Source organism: Monopterus albus, unplaced genomic scaffold (genome assembly GCF_001952655.1).
Source record: "Monopterus albus unplaced genomic scaffold, M_albus_1.0 scaffold333.1, whole genome shotgun sequence".
NCBI lineage: Eukaryota > Metazoa > Chordata > Actinopteri > Synbranchiformes > Synbranchidae > Monopterus > Monopterus albus.
The window spans coordinates 54,737-76,136 of NW_018128213.1; the positions used below are offsets into that span (position 1 = coordinate 54,737).

The following is a 21,400-nucleotide window of genomic DNA, read 5'->3' on the forward strand; positions in this document are numbered from 1 at the left end:
GAGAGTGAAACAGATGGTCCAAAACAAGAGAGTAAGGATGAGTAATCCCAGCAGAGCTGCAGTGACACCAGTTAATTCATTTAAAGGTGACAGAGATAATGAAAGAGATACAATAGGCAGCCTCAGTAGAGCTGTTAATATGCTCTGTGTGACCAGGATTTCTGCTTAACCAGCTGCCCTCTGCTACACACTTGACTGAAATGGATGACATAAGTAAAAGTAGAACACTGGGACACATGTATACACACCAAACACACAGTGCTAAAAGAAACAGGACAGACCTGCTGTAAGTGTAAACACAGACACACACTGGCATCAAGACAAACGAAAAAAACATCCACTCACAAAATGCTTCAACAGTGTGATAATGTAATCACAAGGGCAACTGGCCCAGGAATCCTGTCTACGGAAAAGGGACAGCAAATGAGGTGGTTGGCATGGTAGTTATGGCAACAAGGTTATTAGCATTTGAAGTGAAGGAGTCATCAGTGTGAGGAGAAGGTGATGAGACTGGGACAGGGAGAGGGGAGGAGAAACCCATCAGAGTATCAACACTGATCATGGCAAGGATATCAGGTGAGAGCCTGTGTGAGAGAGAGAGAGAGAAGACCTACCACTGAGAAGCCAACATGGCAAAGACATCGGCCTGGGGGTTGGTAAAAACACGGAGCAGCTCAGGGTCAGAGGAGAGGTGTGCCAACAAACGAAGCTCCACCTGGCAGAAATCTGACGCACACACAGATACAAACATACACATAAATATATACAATTTCTTGATGACACATTAACATTTTGAAAAAGAGGCTTATTCACCTTATTACCAAGAGTTAGATGAGACACTGAGACAACTAATGTGTGAATGAATGTTACTTCGGCTTTTTACCTTTAGGGGTTGCCACAGCAAATCGTCACACTGACGTTTCGCATGTTGAGATTTGGCACGTGTTTTACGCCGGATGCTCTTCCTGACCCGACCCTGACCACAGCGGCACAAGTGCTGCGCCCTAACCACTAGTCTATCAGGGAACTACCAAGACAACTAATGTGTATGTGTGGTAAATATAAAGCCACTGGCAGCAGTTGGCTAGCTTAGCTTAGCTTAGCACAAAGGAGGAGACTCATAGACTGGAACAAATTCGCCCTATCAACACCTCCAGAAAGTTAGTGCACCTACAAAATAGTCAGACACAAAACCCCTTGTACAGTGAAACCAACACTTTACATTAAAACAAATTAAATATAAAGTGCTATTTTGTCAACTTAAGAGCTGTTGATAATCAAATAAGGTTTGAAGAGAGTGTTCTTTTTCAAAGAGAATTTACTACAAATACACATTTTTGCCAGTTTTTAAGTTGAACACCATCACTTTATGCAGAGGTTCACCCTTTCCACTGCTTCCAGATTTACCTGCATTTGATAGAAAAGTTTTCAGCCTTGGTCTGATTTTCCTAGAGGACGTAAATACTAACATACCTATGCAAGTGTCACAGTAGAAGCTGACCCCATGATTCTTTGACATGACAGCCTAGTGACGTTTGTTGCAACTACATGGCTACATCTTCTCCATCTAACCCTATAATATGCCTTGTATCAGGATCTTCTGTGAATGTTGGATCTGAAAAAAGTTAGATATTGTTTTTGTTTTTTTATACTGTTAAAACTCACACTGCTAGATTCCTATATCTCTCAGTGCAACAGGTCGTTTTGTGTGTATGCCTCACCAAAATTATGAAGGGATACATTTTGCTTTGGTCGAAATCTCCTATCACAGGCATTGTTACTGTCATGCGCTTTGAACTCTCGCACTGCTTTAAAACAAATCAATATCCATCCAACAAGAAAACAATAAATTATGTGAAAGCTTATGCTTTTAATAAATGATTCATGTGTGTAGATAAAGCTTTCATATTACAGTATGTAAGAGTAATCCTATAATTGTTTTTTTGGTTACAATCAACAGCAGAGGTCTGTTTAGACACAGGAGAAAACTGTGTAATTACAGGACAAACAAATTCAGAACAGTGATGTTGTAAAATACACAAAAATACTTCAGCTAAAAGGCTTCTGAGACCAAACTGTTTCACAAATCTGCCCACAGCACCTATATAAGCAAAGAGATAACCAGAGGCTAAAAAGGACATACAATGACAGACACAAACCCATCTGTCTCACCCATTTGCACACTAAAAATGTTTACAGATACACATAGACACATAGATACAAGACACACACACACACCTCTTTGTGGCAGTTAACAGTGTGTTAGGACAACATGTCTGGTGCTGAGAGGTTTACAACTCTCTTGTCAGTTTTGAAAATGTGAACTGACACGTCTCTCAAGACATACTCGCACATGCACAGTCGCACACACACATACAAAGGAAGAAACACAAACACACACTTAAGTCGACTCACACAAAGCAACTGCAGTACATTCCATTACAGCCATTCCAACCAGACACATCTCTTCCTCTCCTCAGCTGCTTTAAAATCAAATTAAGCCCAAGCAAATGTGGGGAAAATTGACTCAACATGGATGGGGGAAATTGTAACAGGTTAATGGGAAGAGAAAGGATGAAGGGTAGGTGGGTGAAACTGACAAGAGGATGCATCATGCACTGTTACATTAAAAAAGCTAGCATTGCATTAACAAACACTGAGGTAAATTTTACAATTTTCATCAGGGGAGGAGTGAGAAAAAATACCCTAGACTGTTCAGTTCAGGCTAAAATGACCATCAATTGCCATTTAATCCAGGTCAGACATAAACTGCAGAGGAAAAAGACAAAAGGGACAGGGTAAGGGAGCAATTTCACTGGGATGGACGGTGAGGTGAGAGATGGAGAGAGCAAAGACAAATGATTTTGGATGTGAAAACAGAAGCATATTGCTGACGAGAATTTGTCTGCGTGTGTGTGTGAGTGAGAGAGAGAGAGAGAGAGAGAGCGAGATGAAGAGATTGTGTGCAGGAGGTTTAAAGGAAAAGAGGCAGAACATTTGGGTTAATGTAAAAATAAAATGTGCTTATGAAATGGGGATAAATACTGTAATGTTAAATTACATGTGGATGTATGATCGTGAGCCAGTATATTATTATATTACAAATTATTAATTACATTAATTAAATCTGAAATAAACACAATAATTAGTTGTAGACAAAATAAAGCACTTTGCAAAAGCAGGTGTTTCTTGTGTAGGGTACAGTCTGAAGGAACAGAAATTTACTTTTATACTACACATATCTTCCTTTCAAATTTCCAGAGAGCATTAATGTACAGTGTAGCAGCATATATTACTTCAAACTAGAGCTATTAAAAACAATACATAAGTAGCTAGAGTACTAGCTCCTGTTGTTCCTTAGACTGTGCACTAAGATGCTGAGGGGACAAAGTCGAGTCTCATACATTTTTAATGTCATCAACCATAGTCCCCTGAACAGTGATGCTCTGTAGTACAGCACTGCATGAAGTATGAAGGTTATGAATAAAAGCATAAGAGCGTACTGCAAAAGTCCCATGTGAGCTGCAGTTAGTCTGGAAAGGCCTCCAGGATGAGTACATCAACCAGCATACAGGCCAAGGGAATGCAGTGATATACGCTGAACTGGATTGTGACAGTTAAAGTCTACTGGTGGCTAAAGGATCTCATATGTATCCTGTACTTCATACCTGAAAGCCATAAGGACTAGAGAAGGGACGAGACCAAAATCCCAAATCAAGTGAAGATTTATTTCAGGAACACAGCTGGTAGTCTAGATCTCAATAAATGTCATCCCCTCTAAATCTACCATTAATACAAATTTTGAGATCATGCTAAAATAATGATTAACAATAATATATATAAGCATATTAAATCTCACTGAGATATATCTATCCAAAGAAATGAGGACAGACCCTGACCTCCTATATTTTTTTCCATTTAGTGTTTAACATTTTATTTTTTATTCACATGACTGAAAGGTTTCCTGTGGAGTTTTAGACCTCTAATAATGCTTTGGGGATGGCTTTCTGTGAGTGGGTCTCTGTTTTGTTTAACTTGTGCATGTGCACAACAATGCACATGCATACATCAGGGAAGACACAATCCTACTATAAGTGTCACACTATTTCAGTCGCCATTTTGTTTGTTTCATGAATGTGCAAGCACTTAGGTGATGCAATATATATTTTTGCTGAAGGTTACATGTTATTCCTGTGATCGCTGATGGCAATCACGCACAACGAAATATGACAATGCAACAACAATAGGAATAAGAAGACAAAATCTACATGTGAACATAACTTTTGTTTGTTTAAATTAAACAGGGAGCTGTCAGTTAGTTGGCTACTGATCATGCGCACACACATGCATGTGAGCAAACCTTAAAAGCCAGTAGTCTGAAACACACTGGCTCACATCTGGTGTATTAAAATGAATCCACAAATGAAAAATATCAGGCCTACTCCTCAAAAATAACTGCTGTCTTGATAACAAAGCACATTATGCAACTGCTGTTAACATGTACCTTCAGCTTACATCATCCTGGGTCAAAATCATGCATTTTTGAAAAGGTACATAACATTTTTCAAGTAGCTTTTTTGTCCAGAATATAATAATGTGCAATAAAAGCCTTGCTGTTCAAAGGAAATATGTATAAACACAACACCATGATGTTCTGCACACTGGCTGCACACACTGCATGTGTTCCTACACTTAGAAAGAAAACTAACAGGGTTGATGAAGGAAATACGCCTGCCTTTGTTCTCTTTTTCCTCTCCCTGGAGCCCCTCACACACCAGCAGACAATCTCCCAACAGAAAACAACTGACTTGACAATTGAAAACATAAAGAACAAACACATAAATGAGGCACACACAGGTTGCCTGAGGACAGGAAGGGAGCTCCAAACGTAAAAGGAGAATGTATTTTAAAGAAGAGTTTGTTTTACTGTTGGTAAATCTTTACAGCGATGCCTTTTTACCTAAGCTAGGATTTGGATTCTACTGAGATTGTCATTAATGAGCACAACACACAAACATAAATTATTAGTGCTCTAATGTTGGCAAAATTTTAAATGGGAATTGTGAGATTTGTAAATGTGCATTAATTTGGAGAAGTGTATGTGTCCTTGGCCTCTTACCATCTAGTGGTTGCACTTATCCATCGTTACTCATAATATTTTGTTTATTAGTGTTGATTGTTTTATTGCAATGATAGAGCTCTTGTATCGGAATCAGCAGGTGTGTATCAGAATTGGATCGGAACTGAAAAAATGTGGCCCATCACTAGTTTCCGGGCAACATTGCCTCTACTGTAAGTGCATTTGTGTGCGGTTCTGTGAGAAATTGTTGGCCTACTGTTGTGTGTGTGCAGTTCTGTGAAAAATTGTTGGTCTACTGATGTGTATGTGCTTGTGTATCCCTTAAATGTGAAAGTAGGATCACACTCAATTTTCTTTATTCTGCGAGAAGAAAAAGCAAATTCTTGTTATTGAGTGTGATCCTACTTTCGCATTTATTATATAATATTATCTGGACAATTCACCAATTCTTCCTGAGCGCAGTGGAACCTGCACATAAAAATGCTTGTGAATCCCTGCCATGATGTTTGTACAATGTGTATGTATACTGTACGTATGTCCACATTCTTATTCTGCTGCCATCCTCCTGCTGACTCAGGTTTATCTCTCTGGTGTGTGACAAACTGTCAGGGCAGGCAGACACCCAGCCTTCTCCTGGGCTGACCTCAAAATGACCCAATGATGCCAGCTGGTATGTCAACATTAGGATTTTTTTTAATGATGATGAGCATACAAATCTAGCCTGTTATAGGCAATCTAGAGATTAAAACTAATACTGAAATTTCAGATATAAATTTGTTACATTTCAGGTTTTGTGGTTTATATCGGGTGAAAGTGGAAAAATAAAGGAAATAATCCAAGTTCATGATGATTCAATATTACACATTGTCCTACCTGCAGCGAGAAAGGTCCAGCTTTCCTGAGGAATGAACATGGCCCGAGGATGAACAGTTACAACCTCCTCCTCCCTTCCTGTGAGGACCAAACACAGACCCCTGAGCACATCAATGTCCTCTGCAGTGTGCTTGCACCTTTAACTGTACCAAGTGTGCTTTAATAGTCACTTATACTGTTATCTCTTTGAAAATTAAAATTCAGAATATTTTGACTGCAAAAGAAAACTAAAGCCTATTTTTCAGGACCAAAAGTGTTCCCAACATGCATGCATTTTCAGTTTCTCAGACCAAAAATAATCAAATAAAAAAAAACCTCATATTTGAAGTGATGAAAATATGATGTTTCAGGTCAAGTTTGCATGAATCCTCTAACACCTCAATGATTTATTAAATGTTAATGGTATTTTCTTTTGTCGTTTCGATTTCATGCATATACTTTTGAAAAAGGACATCACAATGACTAAATTTAACAAGGTTTAAAAAACAGTAAAGTTGCATTTCCTTACACCTAAATAACTTTTACCACTGGGTAATAACTACCGATTCTTAAAATCAAAATGTACAGCATTTGGTGAACAAAAGCAACTTGTATGTCATACATTATAAAAACAAATTTATGACAAATTCCACTGTAACTGCTGACAGGTTTAAAATGTGTGAGCTCCTAATTCTGTACCGTCTGGCGTTCGAACCAGTATGATCCTGTGTCTTGTTGAGCTTGTGATTTATGATAGGGGGTTGTTTTAAGTATGATGTTTTTGTTTTGCTGTTCGTTTATGTTGTTTTTTTAAGGGGTGTTGTGGATATTGTGTTAAGCACTTTGGTCAGCTTCGGCTGTGTTAAATGTGCTATATAAATAAAGTTGATGATGATGATGATGATGATGAATTCTGCTAGAAATGCAGGCTAAAAAAATTGCTAACCAGAATTCAAATGAATCTTCCATAGATAAGCAGAGAGCACATCACCAAGTAACATAACGTCAATGTAATTTGCAGATATTCTCATATCCTATATGTGTTTTGGTGGTTGACGAATAGAGTGACACAGGGACTCAGAGAAATGCAAACAGTGAGCAAGTGGGGACTTAGAGCAATAAAGAATTAATATTGACAACTGACTTAATGAGGAATTAAAGTATAAAGCCAGTACGTCCCATTTAGAAGCAAATCAGGATCAGTGTATCACTGCTGCTCTGAAGTGTTGACTTTAGTGAGATGTGTGTCCATAACTATGAACCATCACACTCTACATCAGTATGATGAAAATATCACTGTAGCACATGTGCACACACACACATTGACATTTAATATGCGAGTCTCCCTCACTAACAAATAGGAGCAGTGTAATCAGTTTTATGGCCTGGTTATGGTCTGACCTCTCACCTGAATGGACAAGAAGATAAGGGGAGGACAGAGGGTGAGGAGAAGGGATGCTGATTGAGGGAAGGAAGAGGTGATATGAGGGATGCAGCAGGGACTGAAGAGGATTTGATGACAAGGATCTTTGGGAATCTGAGCAAGTGAGCAGCAGCTGTGCTTATATGAGCACCTCTGAATCACTCAAACAAGGAGAATGAAGAATGAAAAGGAGAGTAACAGACAGAAATAGAGCTATAAAGGTGAGTGTGGCACAACTCAGTGACTGACAGCACAGTCAATGTAGCCTGGCCACATCAACATGTGGATGGAGTTGTGATATTTTATTCATCCACAAATGGAGTATGTTTTTGGAACTCACTGTCAGCCAGTTAATCTGGTACCTCTGGGGCAGGAAGTATTAAACTGACATTACTCCCAAAAGTACAGTGAAACATCCTCAATTAGGAGCTGACCATGTGTTAAGTGGTAACTGAGCAGTGACAGTCACAGAACCAAGACAGTATAGTTGGATGGATCAGATACTGGGTCAATTAAACATGAATTAAACACAGCTGTTCATTTTCTCAGATGTTTCAAGTAATTCTGTAACAGGACAGACACTACACAAGAACCATTCTCACAATAAACTCTGGTATATCCCATTTGCTTTTGTTAATTCACTACACCATTTTTCTCTTTGCCTTATCATACTGTATACTGCAGAAACAGAGAGAACTTCCATTTTAAAACATGCTTCACTTCATCTCTTTTGATCCAGCATTTAATGCCACACTCAAATGTGAAAATTTTCTGAAGACAAGGCAACACTGGAAAAAAGATGTTTCATTATTCAGTCCTGCATGTTCATGTAATGCTTACTATGCCGTTTTAAATATTATCATCATAAAATAATGCACATACATAAGAACTTGGGAGGCACATACAAACAACTCATACATCAGAATACACAATACAGTAGGATAACACAAATATAAAAAAGTCAGATTTGACACTTTTAAACAAGTGACCCCTTACTGCTGGAGACTTTTATCACTCTCATAAACCCTTTTTACTAGCTCATTGCTCATCAGTTTTTGTATGCCTCAAGAGATGTCTCCCTCACCCACATACACACACCTCGACATTTATCACTGTCTCTTTCTCCCGGACATGTGGGAAGGGTGTTTCTATGTGTATCCACCTTACCTTGGATGTACTGCATCTTTGTGATTTGAAGTGGCTGTCTTGGCAGGGCCTGGAAGTTCTGTTGGGGAGAAAACATATTCTGTAAGTGAACTGGAGTCCTGTACAGTATGTATTTATAGATATTTGTACTGTAACAGTGACTCATTTCTCTGTGGAAGCGGGGCTTCCTTTTTTCATCATAATGTTTTGTACAGATAAATTATTCCCTTCGGTGCGAAAACCTAAAAAAACGAAAATCTAGCTCTACATTAATGAGAAAGGTATATGTATATTTGTATATTCCTCCATGGTCCTTTGAGGCTGTAATGAAGACAAGATGAATGTGTGGAAGTGACCTTCACTTGTGTGCATTTGAGTGATTTTGTCCTTCCCTAGCTTTAAATGAGGATGTCTGTGGTAGCACCAACAAGTACTGCATGTACAATAATTCGGCATATTAAAATGTTACTAATGCTGAGCGTTTTAAAGGGGCACTCCACGGATTTAGTATCACCCTTTCATAAACTGAGGGACTTGCAAAAGGCAGATTTAAAAAAGTCAAATGGCAGCAGAAGCCAAGCTATTCAGACTTTTAGTTCCAACTATAGGTCTGGATCAATAGTGTACTTTGTGAGACTCCCTACTTGGATGTCCACTTCTCAGACACCTCAATTTATAACAAAGTCTTTATGTTAAAAAACCATGACAAAAATCTGTGACAAGTAAAGTGAACTTCATATGTGAAATATGTGGAGCGCCCTTTTGCTTTCTCTAGGTATCTGTTTATGGTAGATGTCATATTTTCCCAAAAATATTAAAGGTGAATGTACACACACCTGTAAAGCCTATGTAAAATGAGGAAACCACTGGCTGCAGATGTTTTCATAACACTACAAATGCCCATGTCAGATCTTCATTTTTTGTATTGCTTTGAAAGTTTGTTGGTTTGATGAATATATTTTACAAGTTTTACTTTTGAATCCTGTAACAAATGCTGCTGCAATGACCCATTTTCCATAGCATATACTGTACATTACAGTAGGGAACAAAGAATCTTCTAACCATCTAATGAAACAAATGCATAGTTGTGAATGAATAAATAATTAATGGTTAGATTAAAACATTGGAAAAGTCAGTTTTAATCCTAATGTCACACAGTTAAATAATTCACTTCCTTGACCGTCTTTGTCTTCACGTGAGACTCTTAAAATTCTCAGTTCCCTTTTTCTAATTTTCCATGACTGGAGAAAAACCCATGCAGCATTTATATGGTGCTTGGCTAAGATTAAAAAGAGAACATATAGCCATCCTAAGGCCTCAGCAAACACTCCAGTGCAGATCTTTAATGTTTTCAGACACATATCTTAAAATAGGAATAGCCTGATGCTCACTGGGCTCTCAGCCCACCCTGCATCGACCCACTGAGTAATCTAAGATGTTGCTGAGGTAACAGCACACAAAGTTAAATATGTAGTTTTTTCTGCCCGATTGAGCAAAAATAGGATAAGTGATCAGACTCACCGGCACACACATACACACAAGTGGGCAGAAGAAAAAAGCAGATTTAGACTCAGCAGTGCCATTTGAATCCCTGTTAATCCCACTGTATACACCCCTTGAAGCACACACACAAAGTGCACAGGGTGGTGAGGAGCATGTCAAAGATTATCGAATGTGTATGTGACTGGTTTGACCCTGTAATGAATGTTCATAGTTGTGTGTGATCTAGAGAAAACAACTCTGCTTCTGCCAGGCATTCATTATTTACTAGATGAAGTAAGAGAGATGAAAAGACAGGATTGCAGTGGCAGGGTGTAGACACCAGTTATAAGCACAGCTACACAACACACATATTCATAGCTACGACGCTCCTACAACTGTTGGAGATACATGACCTGCAGTATTTGAGGCAGAATGAATGCGAAAAGGTGCAGGTAATTTCAAGTGTGTGTTTTCTGTGTGGGTGTGTTGGTCTGTGATGTGACAGGAGATTCAGTGTATCAGATGTGACTGCTCAGCTTTTCCCAACATGCACACTGTTGCAGCATAAATCAGCACTTGGCACTCACATACATATTATATACTGTACACCAGAGCAGAATGAATGGCCTGACAGGTCAGCACACTAGATACTCATTTTTCTCAGGTACACTCAGACCTCTTCTTTTATCTTATACACACATTTTTTCTGCTACTGCAAGACCTCACACACACACCATGCTGCAGAGTAAAGAAACAAAAGAGGACCCGACAACTAATGCAAATATAAAAACCTGCTATGATGTTATGTCATACAGATCCTAGTTTGCAGAAAAGACACATGTACACACAATGCTTTATAAAAACCATGGCTAATGATCAACACATTTAAGAGCCAGCTACCTCATTAACGTTAATAGTTGTTGATTATTGTAATGCAAAACTAGAGTGATGTGCTGTGTTATACAATGCAATCAAAACCTCCAGAGCTTCTTAAAGAGAAAGCTAGATGTTACCATGTAATAGGAGGAATGAGAAGAAAAACAAAAATATATAATGACAAAGAGATGGAAAGGAAGGAAGAAAAGAAGAACAGATCAAGATATTTAAGAAATAAAAGAGGAAGAAGATCAGAAAGACAACAGAAGGAGAATCACAGAATTAAACAGCAGAGATGCAGAGTGACTACATTACATGCATCACTACAGTTTGAGAGAGGGAGGATGAAGGAGAGAATGTAAAATACGAAATAGTCTGGGTCAGCTTGCTTTGCTTACTGCTGCTGACTATGCAATCTAAAATACACACACAAGCATATATAGACACAATCCCTCTCCCCAGCACTAGTCAATATACATAAAAACTTCAATGTATGCACACCAAAGAAGATGATCAGTGCCTGACCTTCTCAAATACATAGAAACAACACGAACATGGCTAATAATCAGAGGCAATACATGCATACTGTCTAACACATAAATGCAACTTAAAATGCAAACAAACACCCAACACCTGCTGTGTGTAGTCCAATTATCACCCTTACTGTGTCATGAGGAATGGAGAACTAGTTTGTAAATGGACACTGTGAGGGTCAGACAGAGATCCTGTTGTGGGTCCAAACAAGTACACAATGAATACATTCACACTGCAAATACACATAAACCTATCTGTAAGCAGAAAGAAGAGAGAAGTGTGTGTGTGTGTGTGTGTGTGTGTGTGGCATATTAAAATGCACAGACACACATGAGCACCAGGAAAGGACAAACTCCATTAAGCAGCAGTTCATGTTCTTGTTCATCCCCTAATTAGATCAACTTGAGCTGACACATATAAGCTACTATTTCTCTGAAGCTTCTTCCGGTTCTTTTAAACCAGGAACTCTCAATGAGACGAAGTAGACTGCTTTAGATTTTATAAAGAATAACCGTGCTGGTTTATTCAGAGGATCACAGGTAAAATTCACATTACACGTCCAGATCTCTCTCACCCCTCTACCTGCGCGCAGGCACCAGAAAGAGATCAAGAAACCTGGACCAAAAAGCCTATATAATCTTAATAATTTTTTGGGCTAGCCCATGCTACAAGGGGCGTCAAAACCGTGACGTCACCTGATAAGCCAGCTTTGCAGCTGACTCTAACGTTAGCCAAAACATGAGGAAAAGTCAAGGTGCGTGACTGTTGTTTTCGTGGTGTGTATCTAAAACAATTGGACATAACCTTACACATTAAGACAAATATTAAGACTAGCATTACAGTTGACCCTAACAGCTCTTTTCCTGTAACCTTGACGTGCCTGCAGTCTGCACTGCAAGCACAGTTAACAGCCTGAGCTAGTCAATCTGTCTCCACTAACATTTCTAGACAACAAATCTCTGAATATCTATCTAACTAAGAAATAACCTAACACACAAATACTTTTTATTACCCTCTGTTGCGCACATATAGAAATGCACACTACATAAATATTGATTGGTTGTCAACACAAAACATACTGTACACACACTACTTGAAAATATGAGCCAAAGACTGCCAAACACATCACCATGCTTGCTTTTGTTTTCCTCTCCTGTGCTCATTGACTCTGAATGGGCCACTTAATCATGCAGATGTGTTTGTTTTCTATGTTCCATGTTTCTACTACTCATGCTGTGAGCAACATCATTCCTAATTCTGCATAACAACCCACCGTTTGTATTCTTTAATACCCCCTCATGTCCTAATATAGGTGCATAATGGCCTGGCTCTTATTGGTCCTCCAGTGGGCCTGCATGGACCCCACAAGAGCATCACAATTGTTGTTGCTAAAGCACCTGTTAGCGCTGTTGACCTGAAGATTCATGTTTTTAGATGTGTCAGCAGTGGGTGAAATATTCATGATAGCTGGGTTCAGGCTACTTTATTTGCAGATAAGATGCAGATAACAAAACAATCACTTAAAGTATTCATTGTGAGAGGCTCAGTGTGCTCAGGTCCTCTTAGTCCGACAGCATTTAATTACTTTATATTCAATATGTATCTGCACAGTATGGCATTCTGTCTGCTCTTTCATTAAAAAACTATCATGAGTACTGAGTTAGTTCAGGAGGATTCTCATGTGTTCTAAATTTCACACCAGGATGGACATTTAACACACTCCCTAAATGTATTTCTCACAAAGAAGATATTTGCAATCTTCCACTTATCTAACATGCTATGCTTCCTGTTGAGTGTGAAACCAGCTACCTAATAGCTCTCCACCTCTGTTTATGTTCTGGCAGCAGGGTGGTACTGTGAATATTTAGAACAATCAGTCAAATGGAAAGACCTGGTTCAAGCTCTGTGGCTATGAACACCTACTCTCCTAAATATGTCCTTGACCAGGCTGAATTAATCTGAAGAAGCAAAATTAATGGATTATATTTTTAAAACAAAATAAACAAATATTACTTTCACTATACCTTAGATTAGTAACACATACAAGGGAGTTCAGTACAACTGTATTTGGGGCCAACTTTATGATGATTCATTGGACTGAATATATTTGTTAATAACATCAGAGTGAACAATTCTATTTAAAGTCATTCAAACTGTTCCGATAGTGCATCTGGCACTAATTATAGAGATTGTGAAGGTAAATAGAGTGAAAGGCACCCCACAAATCTGCCCTGCATTTTCATGAACGTAAATGTGACGCACAGAGAGACAGAGCGAGTCTCAGAGGACGACTGCCTTGTTAAACAGATGGGGACAACTGATTCACTGTGCTGGTGTTTGGTAATTTAATCACACTACACCAATTTAATGACTCACCACAGAGCACAAACATACAAACACACATACATGTCTGTAAGCATCCCCACTTGTGTGTGCACACAAATAGACACTGGCAGCGCAAAATTATCTCCATTAACACTGCAACTGCAAATAAAGATACTCGTCAAAATCCATCTGCTCATCTTGGAGAGATACTGTATTGGCACAAGGCCACAAAGCCCACGACCAGCATCTATATTAGTTAGTAAGATGATTGACTGGAAGGCACAAAGGCAGTTTCCTGGCTTCAGTTGTTGACCCTCTGAACTCTGAGATTTCTCCTGGTAGCATCGCTGATAAAGCCTTTATTTAACAGGGACTATGGCTGTTAGGTTGATATAATGGGACAGATAAGGGACTCTTGTGGCATGGCAATTTGATCCAGCCACTAAGCAGTTGCACCTTTTGCCCAAAAGTCATTATCATTAGAATCCCAGGTTTCTGTCAAAATTATCAGGACAGAAATCAAACCAAGTGCACAAACATAAAATATGGATAAATTAAGAAAGATTAAAATGAATTTTCATGAATACTGTATTATTCCACTTTACTATCACTTTTAATAAGAAAATTGGTAAATTGTTGAAATACAAAACAAGTATTTTGAAGAGATATTTTCATAATCATAGCTACCAGAGTGACTAATACAGCTGTGTTACTAAGTATTTATTGGTACTTGGGCATGGTGAATATTCCAATTTTATTTTAAATTACAATTTTGATTTCCAACAATTATAAAAACAAGATAATCGAGGTAAAACAATTAGTCTTGAGAGGGCTTTCTGTAAGTAGAAAATATTTCATGAATAAATGCAGAGCAATTTTACATGAACATTAAGCTGTTCAATAGGAAGCTCAGTTGGCAGTTTGGGAACACAGCTACACAATCATATAACAAAACACTTACTTAGCATCAATAATACAACAAAGCACCATCTTTCTGTACTGCCATATCAAATATTTTCATATGCCACATAAAACAGTCTAAAATTAAAATTGTATACTTATAGCATGAGAGTATAAATCTTTGAGTGGCATAAAGGGCTCAAGCACAAGCTGAACAGTGCAGTAAGAGAGCAGATGACACAGGACACAGCACTGGATCAAGGCCTTTTTTCCATTATAGCTCCAATCAGTCAGGATGAATACAGGAAAAAAGTTAAATATGATTTGCCTACTTCTGTTTCACTATCGGGCTATTAATAGTGTTAATGAGAAGGAATGTGCATTTGAGGGGTGAAAGAAAAAAGCACACGGAAAGGGAGTGAACAACAAAAACATTAACGTTTCACTATCGGGCTATTAATGGTGTTAATGAGAGGGAATGTGCATTTGAGGGGTGACAGAAAGAAGCACACAGAAAGGGAGTGAACAACAAAAACATTAATAGGTACTGTACACAGAGAGAAAGAAGAGAGATGGAGATTCAAGAGAAAGGGAAAGAAAAACTGGGAGAAAGAAAAGCTGACAGGAGAAGACACAGAATATGGCAATGCAAGGGAAAAAACAGATCAGACTCACAAACAGAAACAGTGTAGTTGAACAGCTTCAGATAAAAACAGAGCAGAAAAATCCCCACGTCCCTCTGCAGCAAAACTCACTATAAACTCAGCGCCAGTTTTATGGTTGCCCTGTTTTAATTCAGGCACCTTTTTGTTACTGCAGTCTGGCTTCACCTCGATTGAACTCACAACAGATGAAAGCTAAACCTCTCTGCAAAAGTCCACATTTGAATATGTGCGTGTATATGAACAATGTGTGTGTGTGTGGAGTGGTGATTGGCATAACGTCCTTTTCTCCCTTAACCCCAAACTGCTGTATAAACTTCAGCTTTTTCCCTTCAAGACAACAAGCATGTTAGCGATCATGCATGGGTATTCAATTAACTACCCACACATTCCACTCCACATTATGCTTTTATGAGTAAATTTAATTTATGTGCAAGAATAATACGTTTAATAAAATAATTTTTAATAAAAAAAGTGTTAAAAGGGAGTTGACTCCTCTCCCCTCTGACTCACTGACAGTAAACTGGCACACACACCCTAATACAGCAACACGCATCTACCCAGGTAGAAGCATCCACACACTTAATATGAACTACATTGGAGCAAAGGAAACAGAGCTGTGTTAAATCATAGCTGGCCAGCAGTTATATATTGGCTGTATGATCAATACAATGTCTAGCTAATATCAGTTGCAAATTGCTAAGCATGGATAAATATATTATATACAGTATATACAGAATATACAGTGTGTATGCGCGTCTGACAGAGCAGTACTCTGTGCAGAACCACTGGACCTTGACAGTTGGGTAATGTTAAAATGAGCTATCGACCGCCACATATGAAGAGAGAAAGAGAGAGAGCAAGAGAGAAGGTGATAATCAAACTGACAAGCATAAAAGAGACAAAGCATTTGTTTGTAGTGGTCTGTTTTTGATATATGTATTATTTGGCACATTGTGTCTGAGTGTGTAATAGACAGAGACAAAGAAGGAAAATACGTAGTTCTCCATGACCAGCTACATCTAACACTATACTTTTGGTGATCACTTTATAAATTAATTTAATTACCTTTTCATTATTTATTCAAACCCATTAATCACCTCTATGAACAACTATCTGAAATATAGGTTAAAATAGGCTATTTTATCTTTTCTGATTGTCTAAATGAGGCTTTTTTCAAATACTAAATTGTACTAAATTTGTAAATATAAATATATGATGCAGGTTATGAGGTTTGCCATTGTTGGGGCACTGTAGTGGGTATCAGTAATAATAAATAAGAATTCTGAAATCTATAGCTTAAATATTTCTATAGATTTATTTCTTTTCTAAATATTTTCTTATAAGATTTAAAGCCACTCTCATTGTGCATTGCTATTCTTAGTGTGCAGAATTATGAATATTTCAGTAGGATTATTTCCCTTACTCTATAAAGCTCTAGACTCTCTCTGTCAGCCAGATTTATTGTCTGTCTGAAACATGCACACCCTTATTTATTTAGAGGGTTTCAACAATGACTACTTTCTTTGAAATACAGTTAGAGTACTGTACAAACATACACATACCATAGGCCACCATTCACACACCAAATGTCTTAGTGTGTCTTAGAAGCATCCCTTAATGTCTGAGTAAAAATATACCTGAATTGTATGTATCCTTCACTCCATTAACTTGTCTAATTTTAACTGATAGACACTAATTTTCTTCTTTTTCCATTGCTGTAATTTACTGTGGTGTTCTGGGTATTGTTGGCATGTACAGGAGCATGAACCTGACCTGCAGGATAGCAAATCCACCCAGGTCCAGCATGCAGTACAGCACCATGGACATCTCCACTAACTCAACATTGCTGACAACACACGGAGGGCGGTCTGTAGCAGGCACTTAAATCATACAACTAGATCAAAGATTTAAAAAAAAAAAGACAGGTTATACTCACTGGGTGTTTCGCTGAGATTCTCCCAGTCACAGCACTTGTCTGGGACCATGTAGAGGAAATGTAGTTCTGTTGACAGATGGTCAGAGAGAAGGAAATACAGACATTATTTAATAAGTTCAGATAGATAGATAGATAGATAGATAGATAGATAGATAGATAGATAGATAGATAGATAGATAGATAGATAGATATACACACACACACACACACACACAGTACATGTAAGTCAACTAAGTGATCAGTGATGTTTCCACATTGCCAACTCGTAGCCAATTCAGCTTGAAAACAACAGCTGCAGTCCTCATTGCCATCATCACTTTGATTCTGCTTTTGGACCAACAGGCATCAACAATGCCATGTAACTGCCTGATGTCCAGTTTGAGCAAGCTGTTTACAGACTGTGGTGCCAGTTCTGCTGGTACAATAAGCAGGACATTCAACAACACTACTGTGCTCAGGGCTGCTGTTGTATGATATAACCCCAGCATCCGTTTACAGCCAAAAGCTTGTTAACCTGACAAATGAGGGAACTATGGTCAACAGTGGTTGATGTTCCACTGATAAAATTGAGTTGATTGTAGTGTAAACAGCTAATTATACTCTAAAGACAACAGAATTCCATGTGGTCTAGTATAATAATACTGATTACATAGGACAAAATGACTATATTGCCAAATAACATTTAAATATATAAACTACGTATCTGTTTGTTGCATGTTGTTAGATGCAGATATGGCAGATATACAGATGAATCTCCATCCATCCATTATCTATCCCACCTTTTCTGAAGAGGGTCGAGGGGAGCTGAAGCCACTCCCATCTGACATTGGGTGAGAGGCGGGGTATACCCTGGCCTGGTACTGACTCATTTAGTCAGCCAAATATTATTTTGCATGTTAGGACTTTAAAGCTACAGTGTCTACCTCTTTTATAATATTTTTTGTTGAAATATGCTCCAAAAAATTAAAATAGAAAGGTGCTGATTCACAGGCTTGCAAGCTCCCAGTTAACTGAGATGACAAGAATGAGGCTTTGATTTCAAGTTTTACAATATTGCTATCTTGACTTCCTGATCTTGCATATTGTAAGAGTTGCCTGGTTGATTGAAATAAACAGTGTGTGCATCAAACCACTTCACTCAGTAGCAGGCACTTAGATGATTTTTTTTCTCAGAGAGAAAGACACTTATAAAGACATATAACCTACCCCTAGTTTGGATTTAGGATTATAGGAAACTACAAATATTCATATCTAAAATATTGCTATTGTTTAATATAATGCTATAGTAAAAATGTGTATTTGGTTTTGGCACCCTGCTCTAGCTGGTATCAATGACTGCACTGTCCAAAAGACCACCAAATGAATCAAGCTAATCAGAAACCAAACAGCTTTAGAGACAGCCAGGCACAGTCATTTGCAGAGTTGAGTAAGCACAGATTAACAAACACAAGCTGTTGCACCCATAGAGTTGAACAAAGACCATGTGGGGGGACAATCACACACAGAGTTATATTATTATTCTGCCAGTTTCATACAGTAGTTGCAGTAAACAGGACCAACAGCTTGAGGGGAACCAGCCCGGAAAAAAAGTTTCACAGTTACATTACTACAGCTGAAACATCCAAGCCTGTGAATGTTACCTGCTGTGGCCAGTGCATGTGCATATTAACTACAGCACAGCAGTATTATGATGATGACATTCACTCCAGCAGCATCTTTGACAATAGAAAAACAAGATTTGTCTGTCTAGGAGCATACAAGTACTGTTCTAGTGTACAGATGCAGAACCAAACTGTGAGCGGAGCAAAACTAAATCTGTGTGGGATCTGTGTGAGTGTAGCCAATATCAGCATCTCAACTTTTGGTTGCACTCTAGTTTTCTGTCAGTCCAGCTTCTAGTCTAGTAAAATCCATAATCCCACGTGAGCAGATGAGATTTGCAGAGTTGTGAAAGATCATGCTGGTAAGAGTTGTAAAATGACTGTGGATATCATGAATATTTTACATTTTAGATACGTATTTTGCTAACATTTTTGCTATATGCAGCTGTGGCTCAGGAGGTAGAAAGGCTCGCCCCCTAACCATAGGGGAGACAGTTCGATCCCCGGCAATCTTCACTCCACATGGTAAAGTGCCCTTGACAAGACACTGAACCCCAAGTGTGAATGTGTGAGTGTTTGTGGGTGAATGAGAAATAGTGTAAAGCACTTTAAGTGCACTTCAGTATGTAAAAAAAAAAAAAAAAAAAAAAAAAAACATTTTAAAAGTATAGGACAATTTACCATAGAGCGGCCTGAAACCAGCTGTAGGCTCACCTTACTCATCATGCATGAGAGAATTCCATCAACGAAAGTGGACTTGATCTTGTGAACCTGGGTGTAACGACAGAGATATTTTTTACTTCAGTATTAAAGGCAGCATTCTTAAAGGGCCAAACACTGTTCCTCCGTAAGGGATCCTCCTTAACATACACTGGCTATCTCACATTTGATTTGGATGGTCCTGTAATAAACTGCTGTTTTAGTGAGCAAAGGAAACCCCTTTGCAAAAACTGTTTTTGACAATCCTGGCACATGAATAGGAAGCAGCAGAGAACATGACTGACCTGCCTGTATTCTAGTATGATCTTTGGTAGAGGGTGCAGGTCCTGAAGCTGTAACAACTGTGGCAAAACAAGATGGAGGAGAGAAAGGATGAGAAAATAATGTTCACAGAAGAACTCACTTCAAGCAAACATCTAGCACAATCCTTCAGCTGCATTTTTTTGTTTGGCAAGATGCCTATCTATTGATCTGTATGTAGAGGTACTTACTGTCCTTGGCAAATATATCAAATGCTAAACAGCAACAGTGAATCATGTGAACTGAGTGTGTTTATGTATTTATGTACACCTGTAGTTGAGATGGTATTCTTAGACTGAAAGAGATTTGAGGCTCCATCTGACATATCTGTGTGTGTTTGTGATTGTGTCTGTGTGCTCCATACCACAGCTTCTGATGTTGACTGCTGCTGTTTGTTGATGGTCTTGGGAAGTTTCTTGTTCTCGCAGCGCTCATGGAGGCGCAGTTTCTCAAACAGAACCTTCAAACATTGGAAATCAACAATATATACAAATCCATAACATTGAAACATGCATGCAACATAAAAAATACACACATGCCAATGTATGCATACACACACAAAGAAAACATAGAAAAAGAGGTCAAACAAACTGTCAACACTTCATGTTTTCTTTTCCAGAAATAGTTCAAGACCTTGCAATATTACAATACAGGTTCAGGAGAAGAGACATGCATGCACATGACACACAGAGGTACACATAAAGGTACACACAGTTCGTAGCTGAGTGCTGCTGGTGACCAGGAATTTCTGTCCGGCTGCTTGGTGGGCCTCCTGCTCTAACTGCTTCATCTTAGTCTGAAAGAAAGAGAGTGAGACAAACAGATAGAAACACAGTCAATTAAGTCAGACTAGGCCAATGTAGCATGACAGCACTTCTTCTTCTCCTTCTTTTGGCAGTTAGGGGTCGCCACAGCGAATCATCGGTTTCCACCCAACTCTATCCTTGGCATCCCTACTCTGGCCCCAGTTAACTTCATGTCCTCTTTTAGCACATCCATATATCTCCTCTTTGGCCTTCCTCTTGACCTCTTGCCTGGCAGCTCCATCTCCAACATCCTCCTACCAATATAACCACTACCCCTCCTCTGCACATGTCCAAACCATCTCAATCTGGCCTCTCTGACCTTGTCCCCAAAACAGCCAACCTGAGCTGTCCCTCTGATGTGCTCATTCCTAATCCTGTCCATCCTGGTCACTCCTAAAGAGAACCTCAACATCCTCATCTCTGCTACCTCCATCTCTGCCTCTTGTCTTTTCCTCACTGCTACAGTCTCTAACCCATACAGCATAGCTGGTCTCACTACTGTCTTGTACACCTTTCCTTGGATTCTTGCTGACACTCTTCTGTCACACAACACTCCTGACACCTTTCTCCACCCACTCCAACCCGCCTGCACTCGCCTCTTCCCCTCTTTCCTACACTCCCCATCACACGGGACTTTCCACCCCAAATACTTAAACTCCTGCACCTTCTTGACCTCAGCCCCCTGTAGCCTCACTGTTCCACTTCCCTCCCTCTTGTTCATACATATGTATTCTGTCTTACCACGACTGACTTT

The 21,400-nt window shown here is 38.9% G+C and overlaps 1 protein-coding gene and 1 long non-coding RNA gene across 5 annotated transcripts in view; one reads left to right on the forward strand and one right to left on the reverse strand.

The window, feature by feature from the left end:
- poln (polymerase (DNA directed) nu) overlaps positions 1–21,400 on the reverse strand; it is a 55,745-nt gene that overhangs the window by 15,341 nt on the left and 19,004 nt on the right. For all 4 annotated transcript variants that reach the window (XR_002276962.1, XM_020624609.1, XM_020624610.1 and 1 more), the window contains 8 exons: positions 20,553–20,636; positions 20,205–20,300; positions 19,825–19,881; positions 19,535–19,591; positions 17,220–17,285; positions 8,523–8,580; positions 5,954–6,031; positions 615–726 (listed from right to left, as the gene is read on the reverse strand). Coding sequence is in view for 3 of the 4 variants with exons in the window: in XM_020624609.1 (XP_020480265.1) it covers positions 615–726; positions 5,954–6,031; positions 8,523–8,580; positions 17,220–17,285; positions 19,535–19,591; positions 19,825–19,881; positions 20,205–20,300; positions 20,553–20,636 (608 nt within the window). In the remaining variant the exon portion in view is untranslated. The remainder of the gene's footprint in view (positions 1–614; positions 727–5,953; positions 6,032–8,522; positions 8,581–17,219; positions 17,286–19,534; positions 19,592–19,824; positions 19,882–20,204; positions 20,301–20,552; positions 20,637–21,400) is intronic.
- On the forward strand, positions 346–6,046 carry LOC109974423 (uncharacterized). Its single transcript, XR_002276963.1, has 3 exons — positions 346–576; positions 5,658–5,750; positions 5,960–6,046. It is a non-coding gene; the product is annotated as an uncharacterized LOC109974423 (long non-coding RNA).